Below are 24,359 nucleotides of genomic sequence, written 5' to 3' on the forward strand. Positions count from 1 at the left end.
CGTGTATACCTGGTTTACAGAGTTCTACCTACAGCGCAGATATGGATGACATGGGTTGAGAGTTCGACCCCGGAAAATCATCACCTCTTTGCGATTTAGCCGTGGGATCTGGGGTGAATGGAAGATGATCGTGAGGGGGTGAATCATGTGGAGAAGAGGCATGGGGATGTGGGCAGGTATGTAGGCAGATAGGGGGTCTGTGTATAGGGGTTTCCCGGGGTTTGGCGCTGACAATTATTGCCTATTGAGTGCCAGCTGTAGATGATTATGGGTGGCATGATTGGACTGCAGTTTCCTATGGTTTCAATATTGTGTGTACTCAGTTGAGTACACGCCATAGAACATTACTAGTATTACTTGATAACCCAAGTAAGTGGGCTAAGTAGAGTACCAAGACCCAGCTTATTATTCTACCGACCCCCGCGTAAGTACTCAATAGATCTAATAAAGTATAGGGCAATAACATATTAGCATCGCGCTACCCGAAAAACATTGACAAAGATACTCACAGTCTCAAACTAAGCCTTGCAAAAGTATCTAGCATATTACTATCGGCATATATCCACACCGACAGACACCCCCCTGCTCGGCATCTCCGGTGGGGACCCCAACTTTCGCTTAGCCGTTAGCGAGACTGAAATGCGGGGATAAAAGCTTCGGGTAAAGACCGACCGAGCGCCGGTGATGTTAGGTCTGGGGGCCGGTTTGTAGCTGTGCAGTGGTCAGTTTATGGGAGAGTTTACAAACAATATCACGGGATCAGTACCCACAAGTACGCCGACTAATGTGTATAATATGTCACGGTACCGTTATTTCCCACAAAGAGTATTTCCAGGACTGCTGCGCACGCCAAGATTCTGATCCGCTTTCAAGGGCCAATGATAATATTCTCAATTTCCTGATCATAACACACAAGCAACTATGTACAGCTGAGAAAAGAAAACCCTGCCTCTAGATAAACCATTCATTCGAGATACTGGTCGCAAATCTTCATATACTATTCGGACTCTCCTCTGCTTCAACCAGGGCTTCTCCTCAGACACTGTAAACCCCCTCCTTTTTTTCTTGATATATTAAAGTTCCCTACGCAGATATACGGCCAGCTGGATACGGTGGTACCTTCAAGCCCACTCTCATGTGTCCCTTTCCACCTCTGTTCGCTCTGAAATAAAACGGGATGAATACCAAATCCCGCGCAACATACGAAGCATAGTAGGAAGGATACTTCTCGATATCATAGACCTGCCCGCCGGAGGGCATGCTGATCTGGACATAGGTCTCGTTTGTCTTTGGGTCTGTGACGAGCTCTTCTTGGAAGGGTGCTTCCAGGTTGATGTGCGTTGTCTATGTTATGTCAGTCTAATCCATGACGATGCGGGATACGGTGTAGACCTTGAAATGATCGGTCACCCAGCTGTTATCTATATCTTCGACACAGTAGACGATGGGGCCTCTGGCAATACACGCAGTCTCACGGTTCGTGAATGGGTGTGCCCTTATCACCCGTGGTTTCATCGGCACATCCAGCGTTATTCCCGAGCTTGAGTACGGCTCTAGTATCGAGATGTATCCGTTAACTACTTCAGGTCTACTACTACCCCCCGATGACACCGTCCATTTATTCTCAGCCCATTTAGGGATCCGGAGCTTCATGTTCAGTGCCAACTCCGGCGATGTCTTGGTCACTGCGAAGGATACTTTTCCATCCCACGGCCAGTCGGTCGTCATCTGCACTGTCACCACGGCACCAGTACTCATCTTCATCGTCAGCGCTGCGGCAGTGTACAGATGGATCATCAGGTCCACGCCTGATGAGGTTTCCTCCCAGGACCAGATGTAGCCTCCCATCATTCCGAGTGTCCGCGCGATGTTTGGGGGACAGCAGGCACACTCGAACCATTCTTCGCGCTTGGAGAGGTCCTGTGGAGAGGATGCGAGCTGGTTGAGGTATGTGAAGGACTTGCCATCGACAGACATACTTGTGAGTACAGTGTTGTAGAATGCGAGCTCCATGGTGTCTGCGTATTCTGCATTGAGGTCCACCTACTTTCCGTTAGCGTTCCCTCTCGGAGCCCGTAACAAGCATAAAGGAACTTAACTGACCTTCAACAGCCTCTCCGCCAACATCATAATCCCAATACTCGCACACGTCTCCGCATAACACCCGCCTTCATCCGTCGCCTGCGGTAAGAAATACGCATCCCCAAACCCCTCCCACTGCCGCACGGCCCCGATACCACCGGTCTCATACATCTTCCTCCCCACCATATCCGCCCATAGTCGCTTCACTGCAACCAGATACTCCTCCGACCCGGACCCATCCTGCCGCACCAGGTCCGCCACCGCAGTGAGCAAATACATCGCCCTAACCGCATGCCCCTTGATCGTCTGCTGCTCTAGAATCGGCTTGTGCGCTTGCTGGTACCTACACCCTCACACACATTCTCGTTAGCCCCTGCCTCCCAATAACTAAAAACACGTCGTGGTGATCATTGACAGTACATACCAATAACTCTTCTTCTCCGGATAGTATCTAGGAACCTCGTTCTCACGGTCCCCACGCTTTGCGGCCTCCTCGGTATAGAACTGCCCACCATTGCGGCCGCGCTCGGTAATGAAGTAGTGGGCAAGGTCGTGGTGGCGCTGGCCCCCAGTGAGTGCATAGAGGCGGAGCAGCGCGAGCTCAATCTCGGGGTGTCCGGGGTAGCCGTGGAGCTGGGAGGGCCCGGGGCCGAAGGTGCTGTAGAGCAGATCGACGTATTTTAGGATTGGATCGAGAAGGAGGGTGTTTTTGTAGTGGTGGTGGTGGATTAGTGCAGCTTCTATTAGGTGGCCGGCGTTGTAGCTGTTGTTGTGGTTAGTTTTCTAGTTGTTTGATCATTAGTATCCTGAGGAAACTTACAGCTCATGCAGGTCCCTCAAGTTCGTGAACCTTCCACCCTTATCCACGACCGTGAAATGGATATTCAAATACCCGTCATCCTGCTGCGCACCACGGATCATGTCCACCAGCTCCCTCACCGCCTCATCGATATCCTTCAACTCCCCTGCCTCCTCCGGACACTCACTGAGCAGATAGCACGCGCCCTCAATCCACTTTGCGACGTCCGAGTCCCAGAAGAGGTGGTTGGGCACGGGCCAGTGAGTGGGCGGGTCCGCGTAGCTGGGGTGCGGCTGCAGCCGGAAGGCCTCGTAGCGGCCGGTGTGGCAGAGGAGCGAGAGTTGCGTGCGGAGGGTGGTGGGGAGGGTGTGGCGGAGGCGGGAGAGGAAGCTGTGGGGGGTGAAGGTGGTGTGGTGGAAGGTGGTTTGGGGGTAGGACATTGTGGAGGTTGGTGGGCTAGCTGATGCTTGGGCGGTGGGCGGGTGCTGGAGCGGTGGGCGGTGGGCGGCCGGCAGAGGGGGGGGGGTATAGCAGTTGTTTTATCTCGTATATTTATTTATGAGTAGTTTGGATGAATGCTGAATGACATCCGACACTACGAAGTGGACGGAATGGCAAGAATAGACGCAGGAGCATCTGAGATATATTCTTAAACAAAATCAATCAACACCAGCTATTTAGTAACTATGCAGATTGATACTTATTCCCACATGCATGTGATGCAGCGCAATGTTTCAAAGTAAAGCAATCATTACCATAACCTATCATGCATACTCACAACCCAATTGAAACCTCCAACCCCCAATCCCAATCCCAACCCGCCGGCATTCTCCTCACAGGCTAATATTTACCTGTGTAGTGGGGTAATGATATCTCATCCCATCTAGAGCTGATCATGAATGTAATAACCTACATGTATCATACAGTGGGGTACACCACATTAGCCTAATTAACTAATCATACAAACACAAATGCTTAGCCTTCCTCCCTCCCCCGCCCGCTCCCCCACCGAGATATGCACGGCACCGGACTATAGCCATAGCTAAGCCCAGGAAGATCCGGCATCTCCACTTGCACTCAAGACTAGGTAAAACAATTAAGATGCCTAATTGCAATTGGCCTAGCTGCGCTGATCCGGATCCCACATAACATATTGCGGGGAAAGCACCACCATCTGGTTCGTTGATCAGCTCATCGCTACGAATACGTATATACCCAGCTGGGCCCTGGCATATAACGAAACCGGGTAAGGGCACAACTGGCGCAACCGGCCTGCATTGTTCCGTGTGCGGGATCAGCCCGGGATGTTCCCGGAGCGCTCTGTAGAAGTTTGGTAGTAGGTAGGTTTTCGAGTTATGGTATGGCATTGTAAATGGCAGTGAAAGAGATGTTGCGATTGATGATAATGGGTTTGTGGAGAGTAGAGTTTTAAAAATACATATAAAGTACATGTTCTTCATAATAAGCTAGATGTATGTAACCAAATACTGAAACAAAACCATACACAATTATATCTCACATAAACAAAACACTAGAAGCAGCAAATATCTCTACTATCTCAAGAAAGAATACCATCGCACAGTACCTTCCCTCAAACCCAATTAGTAGCCCATAACCCACAGTCCATAAACCCAACCATATCCATCCATGTAAGTAATTACTATTCACAACCACAACCGCAACCGCAACCGTAATGATCAATCTACCACATTCTCAATCCAACCCAACATCAACACTCGGGATTTTTCCGCCCCCAGCCGGCTTCCGAGTATTCCAACCTAAACCCAAGCCAGGTTTCCCCACAGCAGCAAGGAATTAATATCCCGCCATCTGATAATAGCCAAAAGACCGCATTGGCACAGCTCGAGGGCTAAATCGCGACTCCAAGATATTCAGCTGCTTTCGAAGCCTAGTACTATTCTCTCCGGGCGAGATGGCCCAGAATACTAGTACCACTACTAGCTGAGCTGGGCTATGGGCTCATAAAGAGTCTATAAAGCTCCTAACCTCCGTGTCGAATTCTCAATCTCCAGTCTGTAGAGATAGCCAGAGTTCTACTCGTCTTTCGCCAACATGTTGTTCAAACATCTCTCCCTCCTCGGCCTCGCTGCGCTCTCCAACGCCGCAGCTGTGTCCAAGCGAGACGTCAACAAGATTGGTACGCACCTTCTATTCCTATTCTCCTGCCAAACCTCAATTGCAAGTCGTATAATTATACTAACCCTCCACAGCCACAATCGACTTCAGCACAACCCGCGGCGCACCGAAACAGTACGGCAGCGGCATCATCTACGGCATCCCCGACACCGACGCCTGGCAGATTCCGAAGCACTTCTTCACCGACATTGGCATCAACCATGGCCGCGGAGGGGGGTCGCAGGTCCCTGGGAAAGGGTGGGTCGGCGGCGAGGCAGACTATGTCGTACGTACTGACCATTGTCCATGTATCAAGAAGACAGGCGTTGATATATCTGTGATGGTAGGCGCGCATTGAGTCTGTCTACTCAAACTGGAAGAAGCTTCAAGAGCTCGGCGGAAACTTCTTTATGCTCAATTCGGGCCTCTGGGGCGGCGGTAAGCTCTCCTATCTTAACAGAAAGCGGCGGCGTCTGACATGTACACCTGCGCAGACGGCCTCTTGGTTGCCTCCGACCCTCTTCCCGGCGACAATGACGACTGGGCCTCCTATGATGCATTCCTCCTGCGTGTTGCTGCTGATATCAACAGGCTGGGCATGACGCAGGGTCTTATTGTAGAGCTCTGGAACGAGGCCGACTACTCGGCCTTCTGGCTTAACCGGTCGAAGGAGCAGTGGCTCAAGGCGTGGGGGTGGGCATATCACCGTCTGCGCCCGCTTCTTCCCGCGAGCGTCATCATTGGGGGGCCAGCGTTTGCGACAGAGATGTCGAATGCGGGGTGGTGGCCGGACTTTTTCCAGTATGTCAAGACGAACGGGTCGGTGCCGGAGTACTGGTCGTAAGTTGTTCTTTCTAGGAGTGTGCGGGCGGTGGCAGAGGTGTATAAGGGATGCTGATATATGTGGGATAGATACCATTGCTTGTTCCAAGCTGGAGGAATTGGGAATGATCCAGAGTGGAGCATTGCGCAGATGAACGGGCTTCTCACTCAATACGGGCTCCCGACAGGATCACCGCTGAGTATCAATGAATAGTAAGTCCACCTCGATATACCCGCGCTCCCGCTTGAGCGCAGCTAAACATTAGCCCTCCAGCGCACCTCCCGAAGACCAAAACCCCGGCTACTCCGCCTGGGTCATCTCCACCTTTGAGCGCCGCGACGTCTACGGGCTGCGTGCAAACTGGGCCTCCGGCGGCGCACTCCACGACTACATGGCGTCGCTCGTCGGCAAGCCAGATGACACTAACGGCGGCACCTACAGCAATTCGTCCGGCGGATACTGGCCGACGGGTGAGTGGCACCTGTACAAGTACTACAAGCAGTCACAGACGGGTGTTCGTGTTGCGAGCGAGCGGTCGGTCGATGACTACTTCGATGTGTTTGCGACGTGGGATGCGAGTAAGAGGAAGGCTGCGGTGATTGCGGGGACGAATGCGGTTACCGGGACCTATGATATTCAGGTGAATGGGTTGCCCTCGGGGGCATTTTCGAGTGGTAAGGCGAGAGTCGTGGTGAAGGTGTATCCGTGGGTTGGCTTCAGGGCGGAGGTCACGGAGGGGCAGATTGCGACTGTCTCTAACACCGTGTATACCGTGACGGGTGGTGCCTTTACGATCCCACTAACGATCACGACCTCCACCAGCGGGTATTCTTTAGACATCACTCCTGCGTAGGAGCGCTGGGTGTGCAAGCAGATGTAGTTAGTTTATCAGCTCTTGTCAAAAGTAGGAGAAGTTGAGTGTGATGAAAGCAGTTGCTGTGCAGAGAAGGTGTTAACATGTTGTGCATGTCGACATCGTCAGAGAAGAGATGAATCAAAGAAGAACCAGTGCAGTGTCTGTATAAGATAGACAGAGAATCAACACATATCGCATAATAAGAAAGAACAAACAGCTGCAGACGATACACGTTTGATTGCTGTGCAAGTCGTACGTACCTGGAATTTAAATCACAGAATATCACTCGACATCATCATCCTGCGCATGTTGATTAACATGTATGTGATTGATCATGTAATTGATCCTGCGCGTATTTGGGGCAGAACGAATGAACAATATCATGTGAAGAGCCGTAATGAATATCCAATACGTATACAGCAACCCATCAATGAACATTCAATACAATTGTGTGGGAACAACTGTCATGTCATGTCATGCCGCCAGTGCACATTGGTATTTTTCCCTTCACCTTCTGTTCACTTGTGCGCGCCCCCTCACGTACCCCTTGGATCACATGAACGTACGGCTTTCAACTCATGAGGGGATCTAAGTTGTGAACATGATTTCTGCATTAACTCTCCGGTCATAGAGAACCTCTACTCCCGGGGCCCAAAGACCTTCCGCCAGCTCCATCTCCCTCCTCCACCACCACTACGCCGAAGGACACACCACACCACCACCACGTGCACCACCACCTCGATCCTCCTCCTCATCCAGCGTATCACTACCACCGTCTCACAAGACAGCACATACGAGCGAAAAAGTACTCTCCTCCAAATCCTTCTCTCTCCCCTAGTGCCCTCCAATCTCCTCTCCGCCTCCCATAGTCTCCTCACTTTGCAATTTGCCTCTCCTTACCCCACAAACCCAAAAAACAGCCACTACACAACCACCACAACATCCAAAACACTACCCACAGACCTTCATCACAACCTTTCACGTCTTCGTCCACCGCCCCATGTCTGGCTAGCTGATATCTGGCCTCGCTGGCGCGCCAAGCAGGCCGAGTGATAGTGTATGATTCAGGAAAGGTTGTTGCTGATTCTTAGCTAGTTAGTTAGTGTCGCATGCTGGTATGTGTTATCAGACGGTTTCGTGGAGTTGGTCGGTAGTATGTTGTCTTCTTTTCTTGCGCTTCATCCTTAACCTGTCTTGGTTGTAGATGTTCTCGCGATGGTTAGGTAGTGAAGACTTTCAGCGGAAGAGGAAGCTATGGAGAAGACTGATCATTGATCTCTGGTATACCTATTCACTTCTAATATAACAGCCTAGACAAGCACAATCACACATAAGCTCAGATCTTCCTACCTCACAGAAACCAGAAGCCAGTTCACGAAGTGTGTTCTCTTCTTTCCTTTCAGCACTCTGTCTCTTGCTGTACGGTGGCCCTAGAGGAGGTGGGGAACTATGTGATACCGCGACAGTTGGTCTCTAATAACTCCATAGTTAGGAAATATTGATAGCATGTTCATATTATGGGTGAGAGCTTGGTCTCGTTCGAGCCTGTATCTCGGGGAGCTTGGTAGCTAGTTTAATAACTAGAGCTATGTCCTCTTCGTTTCCAGTAATTTTTAACTATGCAGCGTTGTATATAGGAGTTAAATCGTAAAGACTCGAGGCGGAACATCCCAAAAGCGAAAAATCCACAGAAAATCACCATCATTGTCCACAGTGCCCATATGGTTCGTCACCGCTAATGCGACATTAGTAGAAAGGTATCACGCTGACTCAATCCAGCCTCGTACAGTCCAAAAACGCTAATCATTATTAACACTCGCTCTTGGCCAGAAGTCTCATCATTTCATGATCATCGATGGTTGAATACTTGACGTGGAAGATCACCAGCTTGAGAGGGTATTTATCATCGATAAAGGACAACAATGACAGTCGGTCAGTTGGATGAGCGGGCATGTACGTGGTCTATTTAAGGAGTGAGATGATACCTGTCTTTATTGTTGAACATTTAAATAGTTAACTAGACTCCATCTTTCGCAATAAATCATTTTCTACCAGTTTATCAGATCCTACCCTTGACATACATCCCACCAAGGGTGAAGATGAAGATGCGGAAGATCCTAAGACACGAGAACACACGGAGAGCTATGGTCATTGACCTTTAACTAGTGCCCATATGGCTCACGACCACTAGCGTAAGAACTCTCGCAGAAAATAACTTAACAGAGAACCTGCAGAGTAGGATCACTATCATCGGCCTCCAGCACATACAATTCACTACCAAGCTAAGAACATAGCGTCAATAGAAAATATCTACATGCTCACGACAAGGAAGCCTAGCACTACAAACCCGATCGAGCTTATTACATGGAACCATGGGACCAGCAGCAGAGATCAATAAGATACTATTATGGTACGTTCTTTCCATTAAATATTCCCACCCCCAATATCTCTAGAGCCTACTCCAGCGCGGTAGTGGAATAAAACTAACTTAAGGGCAAAGTATATGGAGAAGTGCTACGATCATTGGCCTTGGTGTCCATAGCTCACGACGATAATAACGTTAATAAAGAACCAAAAAGCCACGACTCATGGCCATTGTCTCGATCGAACCTACTTGCTGCCTCGATGCTGAAATCGCTCGGAATGAAACCTCGAAGGAGAACCAGCAGACACTCGAGCTCGAGACCCGAGCTGCCTCGATTCAACCGAGATCTCGCGTGCATCCCACGCCTTTATTCGTCGGCCGCATTTCGTTAAGAGGCCAACATGCAACACTGAGGAAACCTCTCATCATGCAGAGGTGGTATAGAGGTGGGGTTCTTTGAAGCTTCTCACCAGGCTCATGGGGATTGTATCAGGTCCCTTCCCTGTCCGCTGACTATAGCAGGTCAATGATCATGCATCCAGTTAGAAGTTTTACTTGTTCTTAACAGTTCCTGTTGTCTAATTGGAGAAAAAAAGATCGGATTCCCTTGACTGGCCGTTACTTCTCCATACAACTAGAACCTGAGTGGACAGTGGACTAGATATCTGTACGATATAGTTCCAACCAGTTACAAAGAGACCAGTACAATTCTCTCCCAGTTATCATTTGCCAGTTTACTTGCAAGCTACACAAGCAGCTGCAACTCAAGGCCCAGAGATTCCTCAAATTATATAATTGCACACAACCTGCAGACACTCGACCTCATCAATTTAAAGTCTCAACTAACTACATAGACACAACCAAATACCACAGCTTCCACCTTGAAATTTTTCATTCCCTTCTCCCCTTACTAAAACAGAAGGTGGGGATGAAGAAACTAAGCTGGTAGACATCGATAGTACACAGTAGCTAACAGAAAAACCAATCATCTAAATAAAAAATAAAAGAAATAAAAAAACGCAACGCCCCTTGCGGAACTAGCTGGCTGAAAAATAAACACACATACACAACACCTGAAAAAGATTGAAGGTATACATCCAAGTGAAAAAGAAAACACAAAAATCTTAGATAGTCCTCATATTCCTCCCCGAGTCCCACCCGCCAGTCTCTACTATAACAAAAAAATCGACAGTGCGAAAAATAAAAAAAGAGAAAAAAAAGGGCATCAGAAAAACACAACTTCATCGTGAGCAGCATCAAGTCATACGTAGCCCCACCCTGCTTTCCCCGTTTCTCACCATGAGGTATACGCCAATCCTACACATACGTAGATGACAAGACCGCCTTTCTCAATCAAAACAGGAAGAGAACTCCGCTTTCAAAAACGCAGAAGGCCGTACAACCGCAATAAGAGTGAGACAAACTCATGAGAAAATGGGAATACTTGTCGAGAAAGATAGAAAAGAAAAGATGGAAAAAAAAGAACTTAAAACTATCCGTGTGAAAGAAATACGGGCCGTACCAGAAAAAGAAACAGAAAAAAAAGATAAAACACCCACCCACGATATGTAAAACATGAAAAAGGAGTAAATTTGATAGTGTTGATAAGCACCACCAAAGTTAGAACTAACCGCCCATTCTCAATCACCAACCCAAGTTAACCAGTCCAATAATTGGAGTACACAAAAGCTGGTCCATGCTAATGTAATATCGATGTGGTGATCTAATCGAAGCTGGTTTGATAATGGCGGCCATGTGAAGGTGAAGGGGGACGGATGTTGACGAGAAGGTGAAACTAAAGATTTCGATGATTTTTGTGATTGACGTTGAGAAAAATCGACGATTAGATGTATTACATCCTGGTCTAGCTTGTAAATTAGTCAGAATCCGGGATGCAGGAAGCGTTTGTAAGACATACCTCTAAAGCAAGACACACTTCTTTGGCTTTTTCTGTGGGGGCGGCTCCAAAGCAGCGACAATCGCCTATTACTGTGTTAGTTCACCCTCAAGGTGAAAGAAAGGGAGAAAAAAGCAAGCATACCTCGTCGAATACGTTCTTAAGACCCTTCTGAGTCAAAGCAGAACACTCAACGTACCTAAAACGTTGTCAGCATCAAACTAGACTTCCACCATTTTTGAGCGAAACCCGGAAAGAGTCGATATAGTAAAAGAATTTAGGCCGACAAATAGAATATCGCATACTTGGTTGGAGGGGTGGGAGTATCATACTTGACGGCGGATAGATCCTTTGCAAGCTGTTCACCCTGCTTGTAGCTGATAGGTGCCTGCCGTTGTTTCGCGAGCTTCTCAATCACACCGGGATCATCGCGAAGATCGACCTGGGTGCCTGTTGTAATAATAATTCGTTAATGAGAAAATGACAAGCACAGAAATCGGGTGATCGGTGATTTGTAAGCTTACCAACAATCAAGCAAGGAACCCCCGGGCAATGGTGTCTGACCTCCGGGAGCCACTTCTCCTTGACGTTCTCGAAGGACGGGGGAGAGTTGACGCTGAAGCAAATCAAGAAAACATCGGTTTGCGGGTAACTCAAGGGCCGTAGGCGATCGTAATCCTCTTGCCCGGCGGTATCGAAGAGTCCGAGGGTATATGGCTCATCTCCGATCCTATTTAGAAAAGAAATATCAGCACATACTACACTGCGTCGTCTGAAATACAACGTCACACGAAAAAAGAAAAACCGCAATCGAATGGAGGAATAAATAGTCGCGGTTAATGGTCGGGGAATGTTGTGCTGATCCAAAGCTCTTTAAGGTGGTGTGAAAGCTCATTCCGAGTTGACTCTTCGAGCTCCCAAAGATGATGCCATTTATCCTCCTCTTGCGCGTGGCCAGGAGGTAAATGTCCCTTGGAACAGATTCCACTCCAAATAGCTCTCCAATATTCCGCGCGCAGAAACACACACCACAACCCCCTCCGCAGCTCAAAAAATGGTAATTTATGGCAGTTTCCATCCTCAAGTCGCCCCAAACAATGAAAGAAAAAAAAAAAGAGAGGAGTAGAACTTACATAACGGTAACCGCATAGTTGTCGAAAACGGTTGGGACATATTCGCTGGGGAATTTGTTGGTCGTGTAGGAGATTAAGAGACAGGTCTTTCCGACGGCACCGTCACCGACGACAACACATCTAATGTTTATAGACCGGAATGGTAAGCACCTATTTTATTATCAACCCGCTCAGGGCACCACCAGCAGTAGCAGTAGCAGTAGTGACAGTAGCAGTAGTGACAAGAGCAGTTGCAGTAGCAACGAATGGGTCATCCGCGAGCTGTGACCCCCATCAATTGTTCATCTTTGTTGATATCACTTGAGGGTCACCAAACTCGAAACTGGGACCAACCACCAATCACAGCTCCAAGCCATCTTCAAATTAGGAGTAAACGACGATTTACTGGCGGGAAGACCTACTTGATAGTGGCAACAACCATTTTGTTTTCTTTCCCACTTGGCGCCAGTTGGGTAGTGGTCTTGATTTGCTGCTGGAAATTCGCGTGGGATTCCTTCAAAAGCTTGTGGATCGGCGACTTATCTGTAATATTCACGTAGTACGGGTCAATAAAAGTTTTCCTTCTGAAGAGGCCAAAGAAGCCCAGATGAAGCATAGAGGTATGAAGGGGGCTAGGTGATGATGACGAGAGAATGATGACACAAAAAAGTGGGCTGTTGGGGAGCGGGAGTGGGGTGCGGAAGAGGGTTAGACATTAAAAGTTACGTAGGGGTCTGTCAAAGAACAATGAGGAGCTCGCGATCTTTTGAGTTATTTCGTGGGACGTGATGAGATGCGCGTGGAGGTACAAAGTATGGGTACTAGGAAGGTAGATTATGTGTAAGCGTTCACAAGAAAGAGAAAACAAGTACGGAAGAAGGAGCTATGTGAGTGCAGGCAAGCAAGCGAAATAATGAAACGCAAGTTCTCCGGGTAATTGATAGAATGGGGATAGGAGGTAGCAGATTGACGGAGGCGAGCCGTCAATAGTACTAGGCGGGCACCAATATAGCAAAAGAAGGAAGCTAAGTATGTATAGTCGAAGATACACACGAAAACGTATGAACACACGCACCAGATACTTACAGTAATTCTAAAGCTAATAACACTGGACAACCGTACAATCTATCTTCCTGCGGGGTGGGATACCACGTGAAAGCGGGCGGGCAGGCGGGTATAGGAGTGAGGTCGGTGATCGTTGTGCAATAGAACCGTTGGTAATTTTTAGGGCGCTGCGATGAAAGAAAGAGGAGACCGACGGTAAAAGGGGTTTGCGAAGGGCGTGAGGGGGATGCCTCTGGGAGATTGCTAGAAATGCGGCTTTTTTTCTCTAGTTACCCTCTATTAGATTCTTTGCGTGGGGGGTGATCGTTCGGCTGTCAATCGGCAACGGCGCAAGAAAAGGTTGGATGACGATGGAGTTGAGCTTTTTGTTGTTGTTAGCTGGACTGGGCTGACTTGCGGCTGTTATTGTTTCTGGAGTGATGGGAGGAAAGGAGATGGGGGAGGTGATGTTGAGGTGGTGAAGTAAAGTACGCTTGGACACCGGGGTTGCTCTCCTACCTTGTTGCTACCGACCACGGGTTGATTGGGAAATTGCGGTGAAGATTGATGGAAATAGTGTGTCAACCTCGATGGAATAAAGAGAGGAATGCTCAATTGTGGAAAGAAAGTTAAGTACAGCACTCTAAGTACTCAGGGCACCTGCATTCACTTGTGGTTGTGGTGGTCAAGAGGGAAGATGCTGATACACATATATATATTGTGTCTCTGCCCTACGGATGGTGGTTGGTATCTGCATACACACATGTAGGCGGAGAACACACACACAATCCCTATGTCTGTCTGTCTCTCTCTCTCTATCGCTTCCCCCATAAGATGTTGTTTCAAAGTGGCTGGTAAATGTTCTTATCGAACAGCACACATCTTCGTTGCTTCTTTAGCCACTGGTTCGGGCACTGCCAGTTGCCAAATTTGTCGCAACCGCCACCAGATAGCGTTAGCCCATCCTGACACTCCCTCCACCCACCGTATTTCTTTAGAACCAGTTTACCGAATGTAAGCAAGCCTTTTCTTCTGGCCCCATCCGAGATACGTGTTGGACAAGCGACAGAAACAACGGCTCACCGTGATATCACCCTCCATTTACCTACCGGTGTGCATATCGATCTCGACAACGACGAAGGTGCAACAAAGGTGAGCCCGAGGGAACATGTACCGTGTAGAGTACTCTAGAGCATGTAGAGCAGTAGTAGAGAATTGATTATTTCGTGCAGCTGCCAAAAAAGTAAGTAACCAGCAGTAATATTTACCGACACCTAAAGTGCAGGCAGGCAGACACACACAAACACACACACCACCACCACCACCACCACCACCACCACCACCACCACACCACACACACACAAACTCACACCTTCCAACTCTCCGAGCACATAACTACATGTACAGTATGAATGAAATTCCAATTTCGGTATGATTATCTAGATTGTACAGACACGCGGTCTCCCGCGCCGAGGAACCTCTCTCTCAGGGAGTAATCGTCGCAGCACCGTATGATCGTCCCCGGGGTTATATTGTTCTTCCTTTCGAATACAGTAAATATGATATTCCTATTAAACTGAAAAGTATATTTCTACCGTGCAGCTGGTACAAGGTAATACAATCAGCTTCTAGAGTACTCACACTCGCACAATGCCCGTGGGATAAACGCTACACGAACAAACAAAGTCCGATCCTTAGACCGTTGCCTTCACGATAAGGAGAAGAAGAAGAAGAAGAAGAAGAAGAAGAAGCAAGAATGCATGTACATATGTGCATATGTATGTATGTAGCCCTCAATGCCCAGTGAAGGTACAAGATGTACGTATGTAGATACATGTACGTATGAAGTACTTGTAGGCACCTATACTTACATACATCTTACGCTTACCTGCGATAAAGAAAGAAACCGCCAAAAGCGCCGGTACTCTCCATTCCACTCCTTCCTCCCCTTCCTCTCTTCCTCTTCACGCGCGGTTCAAAGGCCGAGCCACCTCCGTTTCACAACCACCCACAAGAAACAATCCAGGGTCCAATGACGTTAAATCATGAGGCTCCGCCTTTCCCCTTCCACCCATCCATCCATCACAGCCATCCATCCAGCCATCCCTCGGTACCAAGCGAAGCGATCAAGGTGCGGAATCCGGGGTACGTACCGTCTGGCGAATCATCTCTCGACTATATTCTCGGGGAGGGCGCTAACCACTCAAACCTGCTGATAGCTCCAAACGCTGCACAACCACCACAACCACAATCACAACCACCACCGCTGATGTACGTACTCGAGAGGATGATGGAAAGGAACATGGGTATAACTGTAGGTCCAGTGTATATGTATGTATCCGTCTCCTTGTAGGGCTAGGGCACTATGCGCCGGATAGATACAGGTGAAAAGAGTAGGCAAAGGTGCTGAGAGACGTATGTATCTTATTTTCCCTTCACGCTCCCGGTCGCAGCTCAGTGCCACCTCATCGGTAGGTAGAGAAAAAATTAATTTACTCGACATGACACGTGCAGCGAACAGTGGTAATGGGCGAGACAGAAATTGAATGAAATGAAACTTCAACGTTCTAGTGCTTGTCTCTAATTACATTTGGCTCCAGAAGATCCTTGCTCAACTGATAGCGTGAACGATTGAAATGAGGTTGCGGGAAAAGCCCTAACCTCTGCAGATTGATTGTCGACTGCTACATGCCCATTTCAGCAGGTATGACGGGGAAAAGAAACCAGAAAAAACAATGGAGCCGTTGCGAAAATGTGATATGATCGCCGAGGCTAAGAAACTCGATATATAGATTCGGTCTACCCACAAGTTGCGTTATCAGCCCAGGTATCACAACCAACCCAACCACAAACCCAGTTCCACAGACCAGACGATTGCACGTTCGACTATCTATCATGCTATGATCACACCTCAAAGATGTATGTACCGGAAAGTATAGGTACATACCCGACCCCGGTAGTAGCTGAGCAGTTCTCGAACGTCAGCTCTTCCTGCCTGAATTAGGTCCTCCCGGTCACGCACGAAGGCGAATAATTCTGTTCGACCTGATATTTGAAAGCTTAAAAATTTCACTCTACGCGTTGATATTGATTGGAGGACTAAAGGATGGGGTGAGCGGAAATCATAGGGTATCACTCGTTACACGGATCGTGATAAGTGAGTCATACAGGCCTTTGAATGCGATGATCTCCGCAACTTGGGAAAAGGATAAGTGGGATACTTCCACCTTTACTTGCGCATTCTCTTCGCTAGAACAGCTGTTATAGACGAAGAAGGATCTACGCGGTAACTGGTCTCGATATCTGTACTTCTTGTGGCTTAATCCTCATGTGAAGAGGTGAAAACCTCTATCCACTAGCTTAGGAAGCTTTCAAGACCATAAAGTCATCTATTTACGAACTGATCCGGTTGGCCTTCGTCCATCAGTATATTTAGAGCACAACGGCGATCCCCGTTTCACCAATAAAGGATGGGGTCTAAGCGCCTTTGTTATTCATGGAAATCTTCAAGTGGGAGTGCATGTGACTGGCTCCAGCTCCGTAAAAATAGACAGAGGTAAATTGGTGAGTTCGGAGCATTCCGAGTGATGGGATGTGATAATAGAACTTTATAAAATGAAATATAGCGCAAATTGAAAAATTCAATAGGCACTATCGGACCAAAAACCTATACGAGGAGATTCTCTGCATTTCAACGGCTTTGCTGCGTTATTGGAGAAACGGTGTACCACGAGTGATGGAAGCAGCCGGCCCGACCGACCTAGCAACCAAAGATCTTGTGTAATCACAATCTCCTCCAGTATCCCGGCAACAGATCCGGTTACTTCAGTTCATCCACACTATATCTTTCATCTTTAAATCCGAAAGTCGGGATTCGTTTTGTCTTCTGGGTGTTGCATCAGAAATCACTCGCTAAGGCTCCCTGGGTAGGGGAAACCTCCGCTTTAATTAATTAATTAGGTCAATATGTTCATAGGGAACCCTCCGCTTTAATTAAGGCGGAAAGCTAAATTTTACCTTATGTCCATTATTAATACACAGCTTGGAATACAGAAAGACTATGAGAGACTAAACAGGAACAGCTTGACCCAGTAACATGAGCTGAAAGTTTTGCCCCTGATTAGAGGCCGCTTGATCATTAATCCACTCGTTACGTATCAGCCAAGGTCCACATCTCCAAAGCAGATTCGCGGATTCTGGGAATGGTGCTCCTAATTTCGCGTGCATATATATCCAGCCTAGCTAGTCCACCGTTCGACCTTGTGGCGCTATTCCAAAGCCCCCCAAAAGAAAGTCAAAAGACCCTCCATGGGAAGAGAAGATCTAGAAGGAACGCGATTAAGGATTATAGGGAGGGAGGTCAGCTAGACTTGTGTCCCCATACACGCAGCGGAGGAGGAGGGAGGTGGAGAGTTGACATGGCATATATTATGGGGTAGCGAGTTAACACAGATAGGAAGACGAAGAAACCGCAAAGTAGGGGTGCGATGGAGAAAAAGACCTCAGATTAGACTGGATGAACCTTGTTAGAAGGAATATTGTAGAGTGGAGATGGTTTTCCGGATGGTGTAGGGAGGCCTGGCTCTTGGTCTCGTGTCCACCCGGTGCGGGCAGCTTGCTGTTCCGGCTCTCTGTCATTGGGTGGGTGTGTCGCATACCTGAGGGTGGGCACGAGACTTGCTAGACCGCACAACATTCTCGTGCCTATCCTTACGCTAGTAACCTGTGTCCTGCGTATATTTAGTGTGTAGTGCACCGAAGTCGGAGCTGGAATCGGGCCCAGTGCGCATATGTGTATGTGATGTACCCATTTCAAAATTAATTGAATAGTTAAAAGTTTACTTTGAAATAATAAGATGCAACTACTGGTTGTGTAGTAGCTATTATGCCCCTGCAGTTTTGCCTTAAGTCCTTTTGTGCGCAACAGAATAACGTGTGGTTAAACTAACTCTTGACACAATTCTCTCCTTTTATGGATTGCTACGAGCTCGTGTCTCGTTCATTACCTCCTTATCATCGTTCTTCCTCCCCCTTTCCCACCTCTTCTGCCCAATTGAGACGATCATCGATAGAGTATCCTAAAGCGAGTGATAATCTATGATTGTGCGTACCGATCGTCTCTACCCGATTGATAATTCATTAATTGAACTAGGCCGAAATAGGTTTTATAACGCACTGAATAACTAAGTTCTCATCATGACCTGCATACACGATTTAAAGGCTCTGTCATACCCTTGTGGTTATCAAGAGAAAAAATATCATGATAAATTTGCTAGCTAGACCGCCGCTCGCCAAAAAGGGTCATATACCTTATTTTCCGATATTGCGGTGTTCGGCAAGCAGAGAGTCGAAATTTCAATTTTTTACTTGTCAATGCAAGTTGTAACATTCCATATTAGGTTTTGATGCCATAATTTCCGATATTATATTAGTAACTACATGTAATCCTAGAAAAATCGCTTCTCGTGGTTGCCAGAATACTCTAACTAGCATATCACCTCAATATATATAGTGATCATGATATTGGCCCAGATAGGATAGGATGATGTATGTACAGTCGCACCTCGCTATCTCGTAATTCGATATCTCGGATCTCTTGCTGTCTCGTACGGATTTGCGGGACAGGTACTGCCCTTCTCCACCAAAAACTATTTGCTGTCTCGTATACTTGCTATCTCGTAGGGGTTTGGCTCCCAGAATACGCTAACGACATAACGAGGTGCGACTGTAGTTTTTATAAATATTGTGATCCAAATAGGGCTAGTGAGAAAGATGTGCACTAAATCGAGTCATGACCTAGACCGTTCGGGTCAGTCCATGTAATTCCGTGCATATGCGTAAGTACGTAAGCCTACTCCAGGCTATGGCGTTTATTCGCTTCGACCTCAACCATAACGAAGCGCCCAGGAGTTATAGAAATTCAACCGTCAAGGTTTTGGGTCAAGTACGTACATCCATGTAGTACTATATGTAGCCAGTATTTAATATTTGGATCAGAATGTTTTTCTAAACAATTATCTGCCTGTAGAGCTCCTATTAATTCTTATTGCAACCTCGACCTGTTATATTCTTATCATATATAAAGATCAGTGGGAATAAATTTGATCACACTCAGTATGAGGTTAGATAGTTTTTGTATACGATAACGATGCTGAACGGCAATGATTCAGCCTTTTGAACAATATATACTCATATGCATAGGTATACACTGTCAACTTGAATCCAACCCCACATTTCCCGTGAAAGCCCTACAAGTCCAGCGCCGCCAACAGGCCCGTCCGACTGGCAGTCGACTATGCCAAGCCAGGCATTTAAAGTGTGCGACGGACTGAAGTGGACTGCAAGGACTGCAGTCGACTACAGTCCTGTAGGGGGATCAGTCCGTCCAAAAAGTGGACGGACTTCATAGACTATGGACTGCATGACTACCCAAAAGGGTTTTGTAAATTGTTTGTTATGATAATATTACGGTGAATGAATTAATCTCAATCCTTCAGCAGTGTGAGAAGCACAAGACAAGACCTTTTTACTATTACCCAACAGTGGTGATACATACAGTCCTTCGCCGATATAACGAATGCCAAAAAAGCCACAAATTTGCTATAACGAACGGGTTTCGGTGATCTGAATCTAAATTTCACATAGAAACTTGCCTGCTATACCGAATAATCTGCTGTATCGAACGGAAAACTTTGGAATATGCACGTTCGTTATATCGGCGGATGACTGTATTGTCTACGAACTCCAGGCTGAGAGCTACCCCAACCTAGTAAGAAAGCGACTTAGGGGACACCCCTGAGAGCCCCGCTGTAGTAGTCATAATGCAGTAGTTATCATAATGCAATCCATCGTCCGTCCACAGTCTGGCTGTAGTCGACTGTAGTAGGACGGTGGACTCTCAGTCTTTGTCAATCAGTCTCGTCCGGCCTAGGACCGGACCGTTGATCGTACTGCTCACAACTGCTAATTCCGAAAATAGAAGATAGCTTTTTTCTCGTGGACCTAATTTAAACGCTCACGTGTATTCGGATAGATCCGGTATTGTCTTTTCCAAGGATCCATCCATATATATAGCAAGTGAAGGTTACATGTACTTTTATCGTCAGCCATTCTAGTTAGTGGTGACATCTTAACACGTTCCAGGCGGCCATAGATGCAGGGTATAATAATTTTAATCTCCTGCCAGTTAAAATTTAGAATATAGCAAGGGTAATGTTCCACTTACACCGCTTCCCTTGTCTTGGATCGCGCGTGGCATGGTTTCTTTTGCGTGAGAGCGGAAGTATGTAGGTTTGACTGCATGCAGGTACATGGAGTAGGGCAGATAGTAGAGTATGTACCAGTGAGTGAATGCGGGGTAGGAGAATATGCGTAAGGTGAGGTATCCCGGCGCCTAGGCCATCAAACCATGGGAGGAGAATATAACTGCCAATGAAGGACCTTGTCATTTGAACCAGATATTTTGAGTCTTGCATGACATGTCCACCTTTACTCACCAGGGTGTATATCTGCAGCTGGCCAATAGGAATCAAGCTGAACTTTGGCATTGATAGCTTGGCTGTTTCTTCACATATAATAGCTCTTGTCGGTCAAAAGGCAGTAGTTAAATTCTTAAAATGACCGTGAGCGCCTGCAGTGTCATCTCATTTAAACGCTAGATGGTAAAGCTTGAGGTATTATACTATCTATTTCGAAATTTCTAGGTCTACTAGATATGTATTGTCTTTCCTTGTCATGAAAAACACTAGCGTACACTGCAGCGCTAGCTTGGATATACGTGTATGTAATCACGGACTTCCTGGGTTTCTATCTTATCTCCAATGTTGACTTCCTTTTGACTGTATGTATCATAGTAAAAGATTTCTCCCAGACCTGTTAGGCCTTCGTTGTTAGGTCTAAAAGGATTTGTGTCTGCGAGATCGAGGATAGATTACTGCATGTATTGCAGTTTAATTAACCTAGTCGAGATGTATGATGTATGTATGCTTTTTCTTCGGGGGGCTAACCAGCTGGCTCTAGCTTTGAGTGAAAGGTGTGGTCGATATAATCCAATACATGTATGTACTCAAAATGACTCTCATGATGCAGCATCATTTCTATGTACATCTTGTAAACCACACGACGTAAATACCAGAATGCGTCAGCAGAGGCAGATAAATTGGGAACGTGACTGGGAAAAATAAGATTCACGTACCGCGGGGGATGAAAAGATACCGAATAACGACTTATGTACATGTAGATACATGTGGAGTACATGTACTTACTTATAGGTACATACTTACATATAGGTACTCGAGTCGGTGATAAGTGATTTGTTTGAGATACGTATCAGGATTCCCGCGTATCAATAGAACCCGTCTTTCATTCAATAGGATTGTTCGTCTTGTGTTCTAAGAATCGCATACGCATAGTAAGACCAGTCATGCACGCTAACGGCCTAGTGGTTCGATTGTCGTGGTATGCGTTTCTTCTTGTATGGATCTAAATTAAAACCATCTGTCATTTATATATTAACTCTTGTTACTGAGAATCATCACCAATGACGCACAACGTAAACTATTCACAGTGTGTATTTGCTTAGTTTACTTCTGAAAACCCCCTCAGTTTCATCCAGTGATGCAGGTATGTACATGTATTTGCGTATAATCACCACGCGGCTTATCTCAAAAATCATTGTCGCATACTGACTGGCCACTGTGTGCCTGGACTGGTGTTGGACCGTGCGTGTCAGGCCGAACTAATCTATTGAGGCTCGTGGTTCTAATGATATGACCCTTGTACCGGGAGGTCAATTGATAAGATAAGATAAACCAACTGATCTTAGGTACTTGCTTTAACAAAGGCTTTGTAATGCGAGTAACCCCTTCAAGTAAGATCGCCTTCTCTCTCTGCAACTAACTCTACCAGCTCACATCTCCAGCTCCGTGGTTCGCAGGTTTCAGCCACAATACGTCGAGGAGAAAAGAAGGAAGGAGAACGGAGAAGCAAAAAAGATTAATTACTTACTTGACCCTTCCTGCCCTAGAGAAAAGCAAAGAAAACCAACCGCACCGCACCGCAGCCCTACGTTCGACACGGTTACACCTCTTTGGAGTCCTCCATCCCATCACGTTTTAATACAAAAGGTGCCACGTAGGCACAACTTGTGCCACACCCCGCGTCATATTCGTTCGACTTTACTCCACTCTGGTAGCTCCAGGACACTTGGAAACAGCTCGTTAGTCCTGAGGAAGTTGGGAAGAATGAAAACGGAGATAGAATCAGATTTAGAATCAAATTAAACGGTTACAATAGCCAAGGTATGTAACTATGTTTCTTAGTTGAAGAGCGGATATCAAGGTGGTAGTTGTTGCTCTCTGCCTATATTCTCTGGGGACTTTGGCTATTCCCCAGGGACCTCGTCGTCCTCTTTTCTGTCCCCCTCGTGCCACGGATACAGGGAAAGGCAGCGACTATATATTTCGGGATGGGATCATCCAAATCCCTGTGACAGATCCTCAGAAAATTTCGCTGCTGTTCACTGCCTACAGTCAGAGAGTCTGTCTGCCTCGATGATTGGGGGTCGCGATTTAAATATTTACATCAGATCTCACACCAAAAGGATCTGCATACTGCACAGGCGTGGGAAAGAAAAAAAAAAAAAGGGAAAAAAAGAAAAATTACCTTCTAGTCTCATGAACTAGGGGAAGAGAAGAAGCACGCGAGATAGCTCTAACTTTCCGAACCATCAGTTCTCAAGAAAGAAAAGAAAAAGAAAACCATCTAAATACTTCCCCGCTGACAAGTTGGCATCTTACCTATTCTAGGCCTTTATCCCCCCTCTCTATCTATCACTTCCTTTGTCCCCCCCACCTTCAACCGTATCGTCCGGTCTGTGACGAAGTCGTTCGTTCATTCATTCATTCCTGCGTATACGTAGCTATCATTGCTGCTGTTTGAGGGGAGCAAGCAAGCCCACTACCAAAAGCCAACCAGTCTGTCGTTTCCGGCGCGCTTCAACATTACCACCGCGGGCCGGTTTATGAGCAGGTCCCGACGTCGTCGCTGTTCTAAAGCACAACTGCCAGTAGCCAGCCAGGCTCTCGTGGATAATTTCCTGCATATTTTGCTACTTTAACCCCCTTTTTCAAAAATAGATAAAAGAAGGATCGGGTCGAAAAGTCTAGAACTGTTCTATTAGAATAATTTCCATTCATCACTATTATTACCATTTTTGCTACTATTGCTACTGCGATATAGTGCAAGCAAACCGTTATGCCTCCGGACAGCTCCTCTTTCAAGTACTTCAACGCACCTGCAAACGTTGAAGTCCCCCCCTGGCTTGGTAACTTCACTCTTAAAGCACGGTAGGATCTCTAACCCTCCACTTCTTTTAATTACCATTGTCCTAATATCCTCTAGATCCGGTACGGATCTCTGGCGTAAACCCTCCCGAGACACTTTCACTGCTCCTGTCCTCTACACCCGTTCCCCCGCCCACTTCTTTCGCGCTGAAGTAACGGTTCACCTTCGTCTCACTTCCGCCTTTGAATGGGACCAAGGCGGGCTCGTAATCTTCGCTGGCCCCACACCTACTACTACATCCGCGTCTGCAGCTCCTAATAGCGAACCCCCGCCAGCTGGTAAGTGGGTCAAGGCGGGAATTGAATACTACGATAACCGTACAACGGCATCGTCTGTATCTGCATCATCAGATGGCGCGGATTGGTCACTGGTAGAGTTACCAGAAGGTGTGAACGAGTTGAAGGTTAGATTTGAGAAGGTCGACCAGGCGCTGTGGGTGTGGTTTGATGATGGTGTGGAGTGGAAGAAGTTAAGGGAGGTGACGTGGTTCTTTTGGGGGGTGGACGAAAAGAGTATCAGGGTGGGAGTTTATGCAAGTCGTCCAGCAAATTTTGTGAGTGGTAGGCCATTGGAGGAGTTGGTAGTTGAGTTTGAGGGATTGGAGATCTATTAAAGAGATAAGACAGATAGTAGAAGTCACGGGTTGGATGGGATTTGACAGGACTGGATTGGGCGATATGTTTTTGCTTTCAGGTTACTCCTCCTTTTTACTCGTTTTTGAGTTACACCGCAAGTTTGTTCTTTATGACTTTTTAGTAACCTTCTACTTTACTTTTCTTTTCTTCTTTTACAATTTGATATTGGAACTGGAGCTTTCAGACGTATGAGGGATTTCATTGGTATTTCTCTTTTCCTTTCTTTTCTCTTTTTATCTGAGCTTTTGCTTTGCATGAGGAATGTT

General features: G+C 46.9%; 5 protein-coding genes across 5 annotated transcripts; 2 read left to right on the forward strand and 3 right to left on the reverse strand.

The window, feature by feature from the left end:
* Window positions 1–1,083: 1,083 nt before the first annotated feature.
* Window positions 1,084–3,321, reverse strand: H6S33_001489 (uncharacterized protein; the record flags this gene model as incomplete). Its single annotated transcript, XM_044833201.1, has 5 exons — window positions 1,084–1,344; window positions 1,393–2,043; window positions 2,104–2,425; window positions 2,507–2,845; window positions 2,903–3,321. The coding sequence occupies 5 exons, from the start codon at window positions 3,319–3,321 to the stop codon at window positions 1,084–1,086; spliced, it is 1,992 nt and encodes a 663-aa protein (XP_044693550.1).
* Window positions 3,322–4,954: 1,633 nt separating this feature from the next.
* Window positions 4,955–6,693, forward strand: H6S33_001490 (uncharacterized protein; the record flags this gene model as incomplete). Its single annotated transcript, XM_044833212.1, has 6 exons — window positions 4,955–5,039; window positions 5,113–5,303; window positions 5,365–5,455; window positions 5,512–5,857; window positions 5,930–6,052; window positions 6,114–6,693. 6 exons carry the CDS (start codon window positions 4,955–4,957, stop codon window positions 6,691–6,693), a joined length of 1,416 nt encoding a protein of 471 aa, XP_044693551.1.
* A 4,288-nt stretch (window positions 6,694–10,981) lies between these two features.
* On the reverse strand, window positions 10,982–12,512 carry H6S33_001491 (uncharacterized protein; the record flags this gene model as incomplete). The annotated part of the gene is made up of 6 exons (XM_044833224.1): window positions 10,982–11,044; window positions 11,103–11,157; window positions 11,264–11,408; window positions 11,483–11,688; window positions 12,092–12,211; window positions 12,493–12,512. 6 exons carry the CDS (start codon window positions 12,510–12,512, stop codon window positions 10,982–10,984), a joined length of 609 nt encoding a protein of 202 aa, XP_044693552.1.
* A 5,109-nt stretch (window positions 12,513–17,621) lies between these two features.
* On the reverse strand, window positions 17,622–17,810 carry H6S33_001492 (uncharacterized protein; the record flags this gene model as incomplete). Its single annotated transcript, XM_044833235.1, has 1 exon — window positions 17,622–17,810. One exon carries the CDS (start codon window positions 17,808–17,810, stop codon window positions 17,622–17,624), a length of 189 nt encoding a protein of 62 aa, XP_044693553.1.
* Window positions 17,811–23,368: 5,558 nt separating this feature from the next.
* H6S33_001493 (uncharacterized protein) lies at window positions 23,369–24,071 on the forward strand (the record flags this gene model as incomplete). Its single annotated transcript, XM_044833246.1, has 2 exons — window positions 23,369–23,460; window positions 23,516–24,071. The coding sequence occupies 2 exons, from the start codon at window positions 23,369–23,371 to the stop codon at window positions 24,069–24,071; spliced, it is 648 nt and encodes a 215-aa protein (XP_044693554.1).
* Window positions 24,072–24,359: the final 288 nt, after the last annotated feature.

The sequence above is a fragment of the Morchella sextelata genome (genome assembly GCF_020137385.1).
Source record: "Morchella sextelata strain SCLS chromosome Unknown scls_11, whole genome shotgun sequence".
In the NCBI taxonomy this organism is placed as follows: Eukaryota; Fungi; Ascomycota; class Pezizomycetes; order Pezizales; family Morchellaceae; genus Morchella; species Morchella sextelata.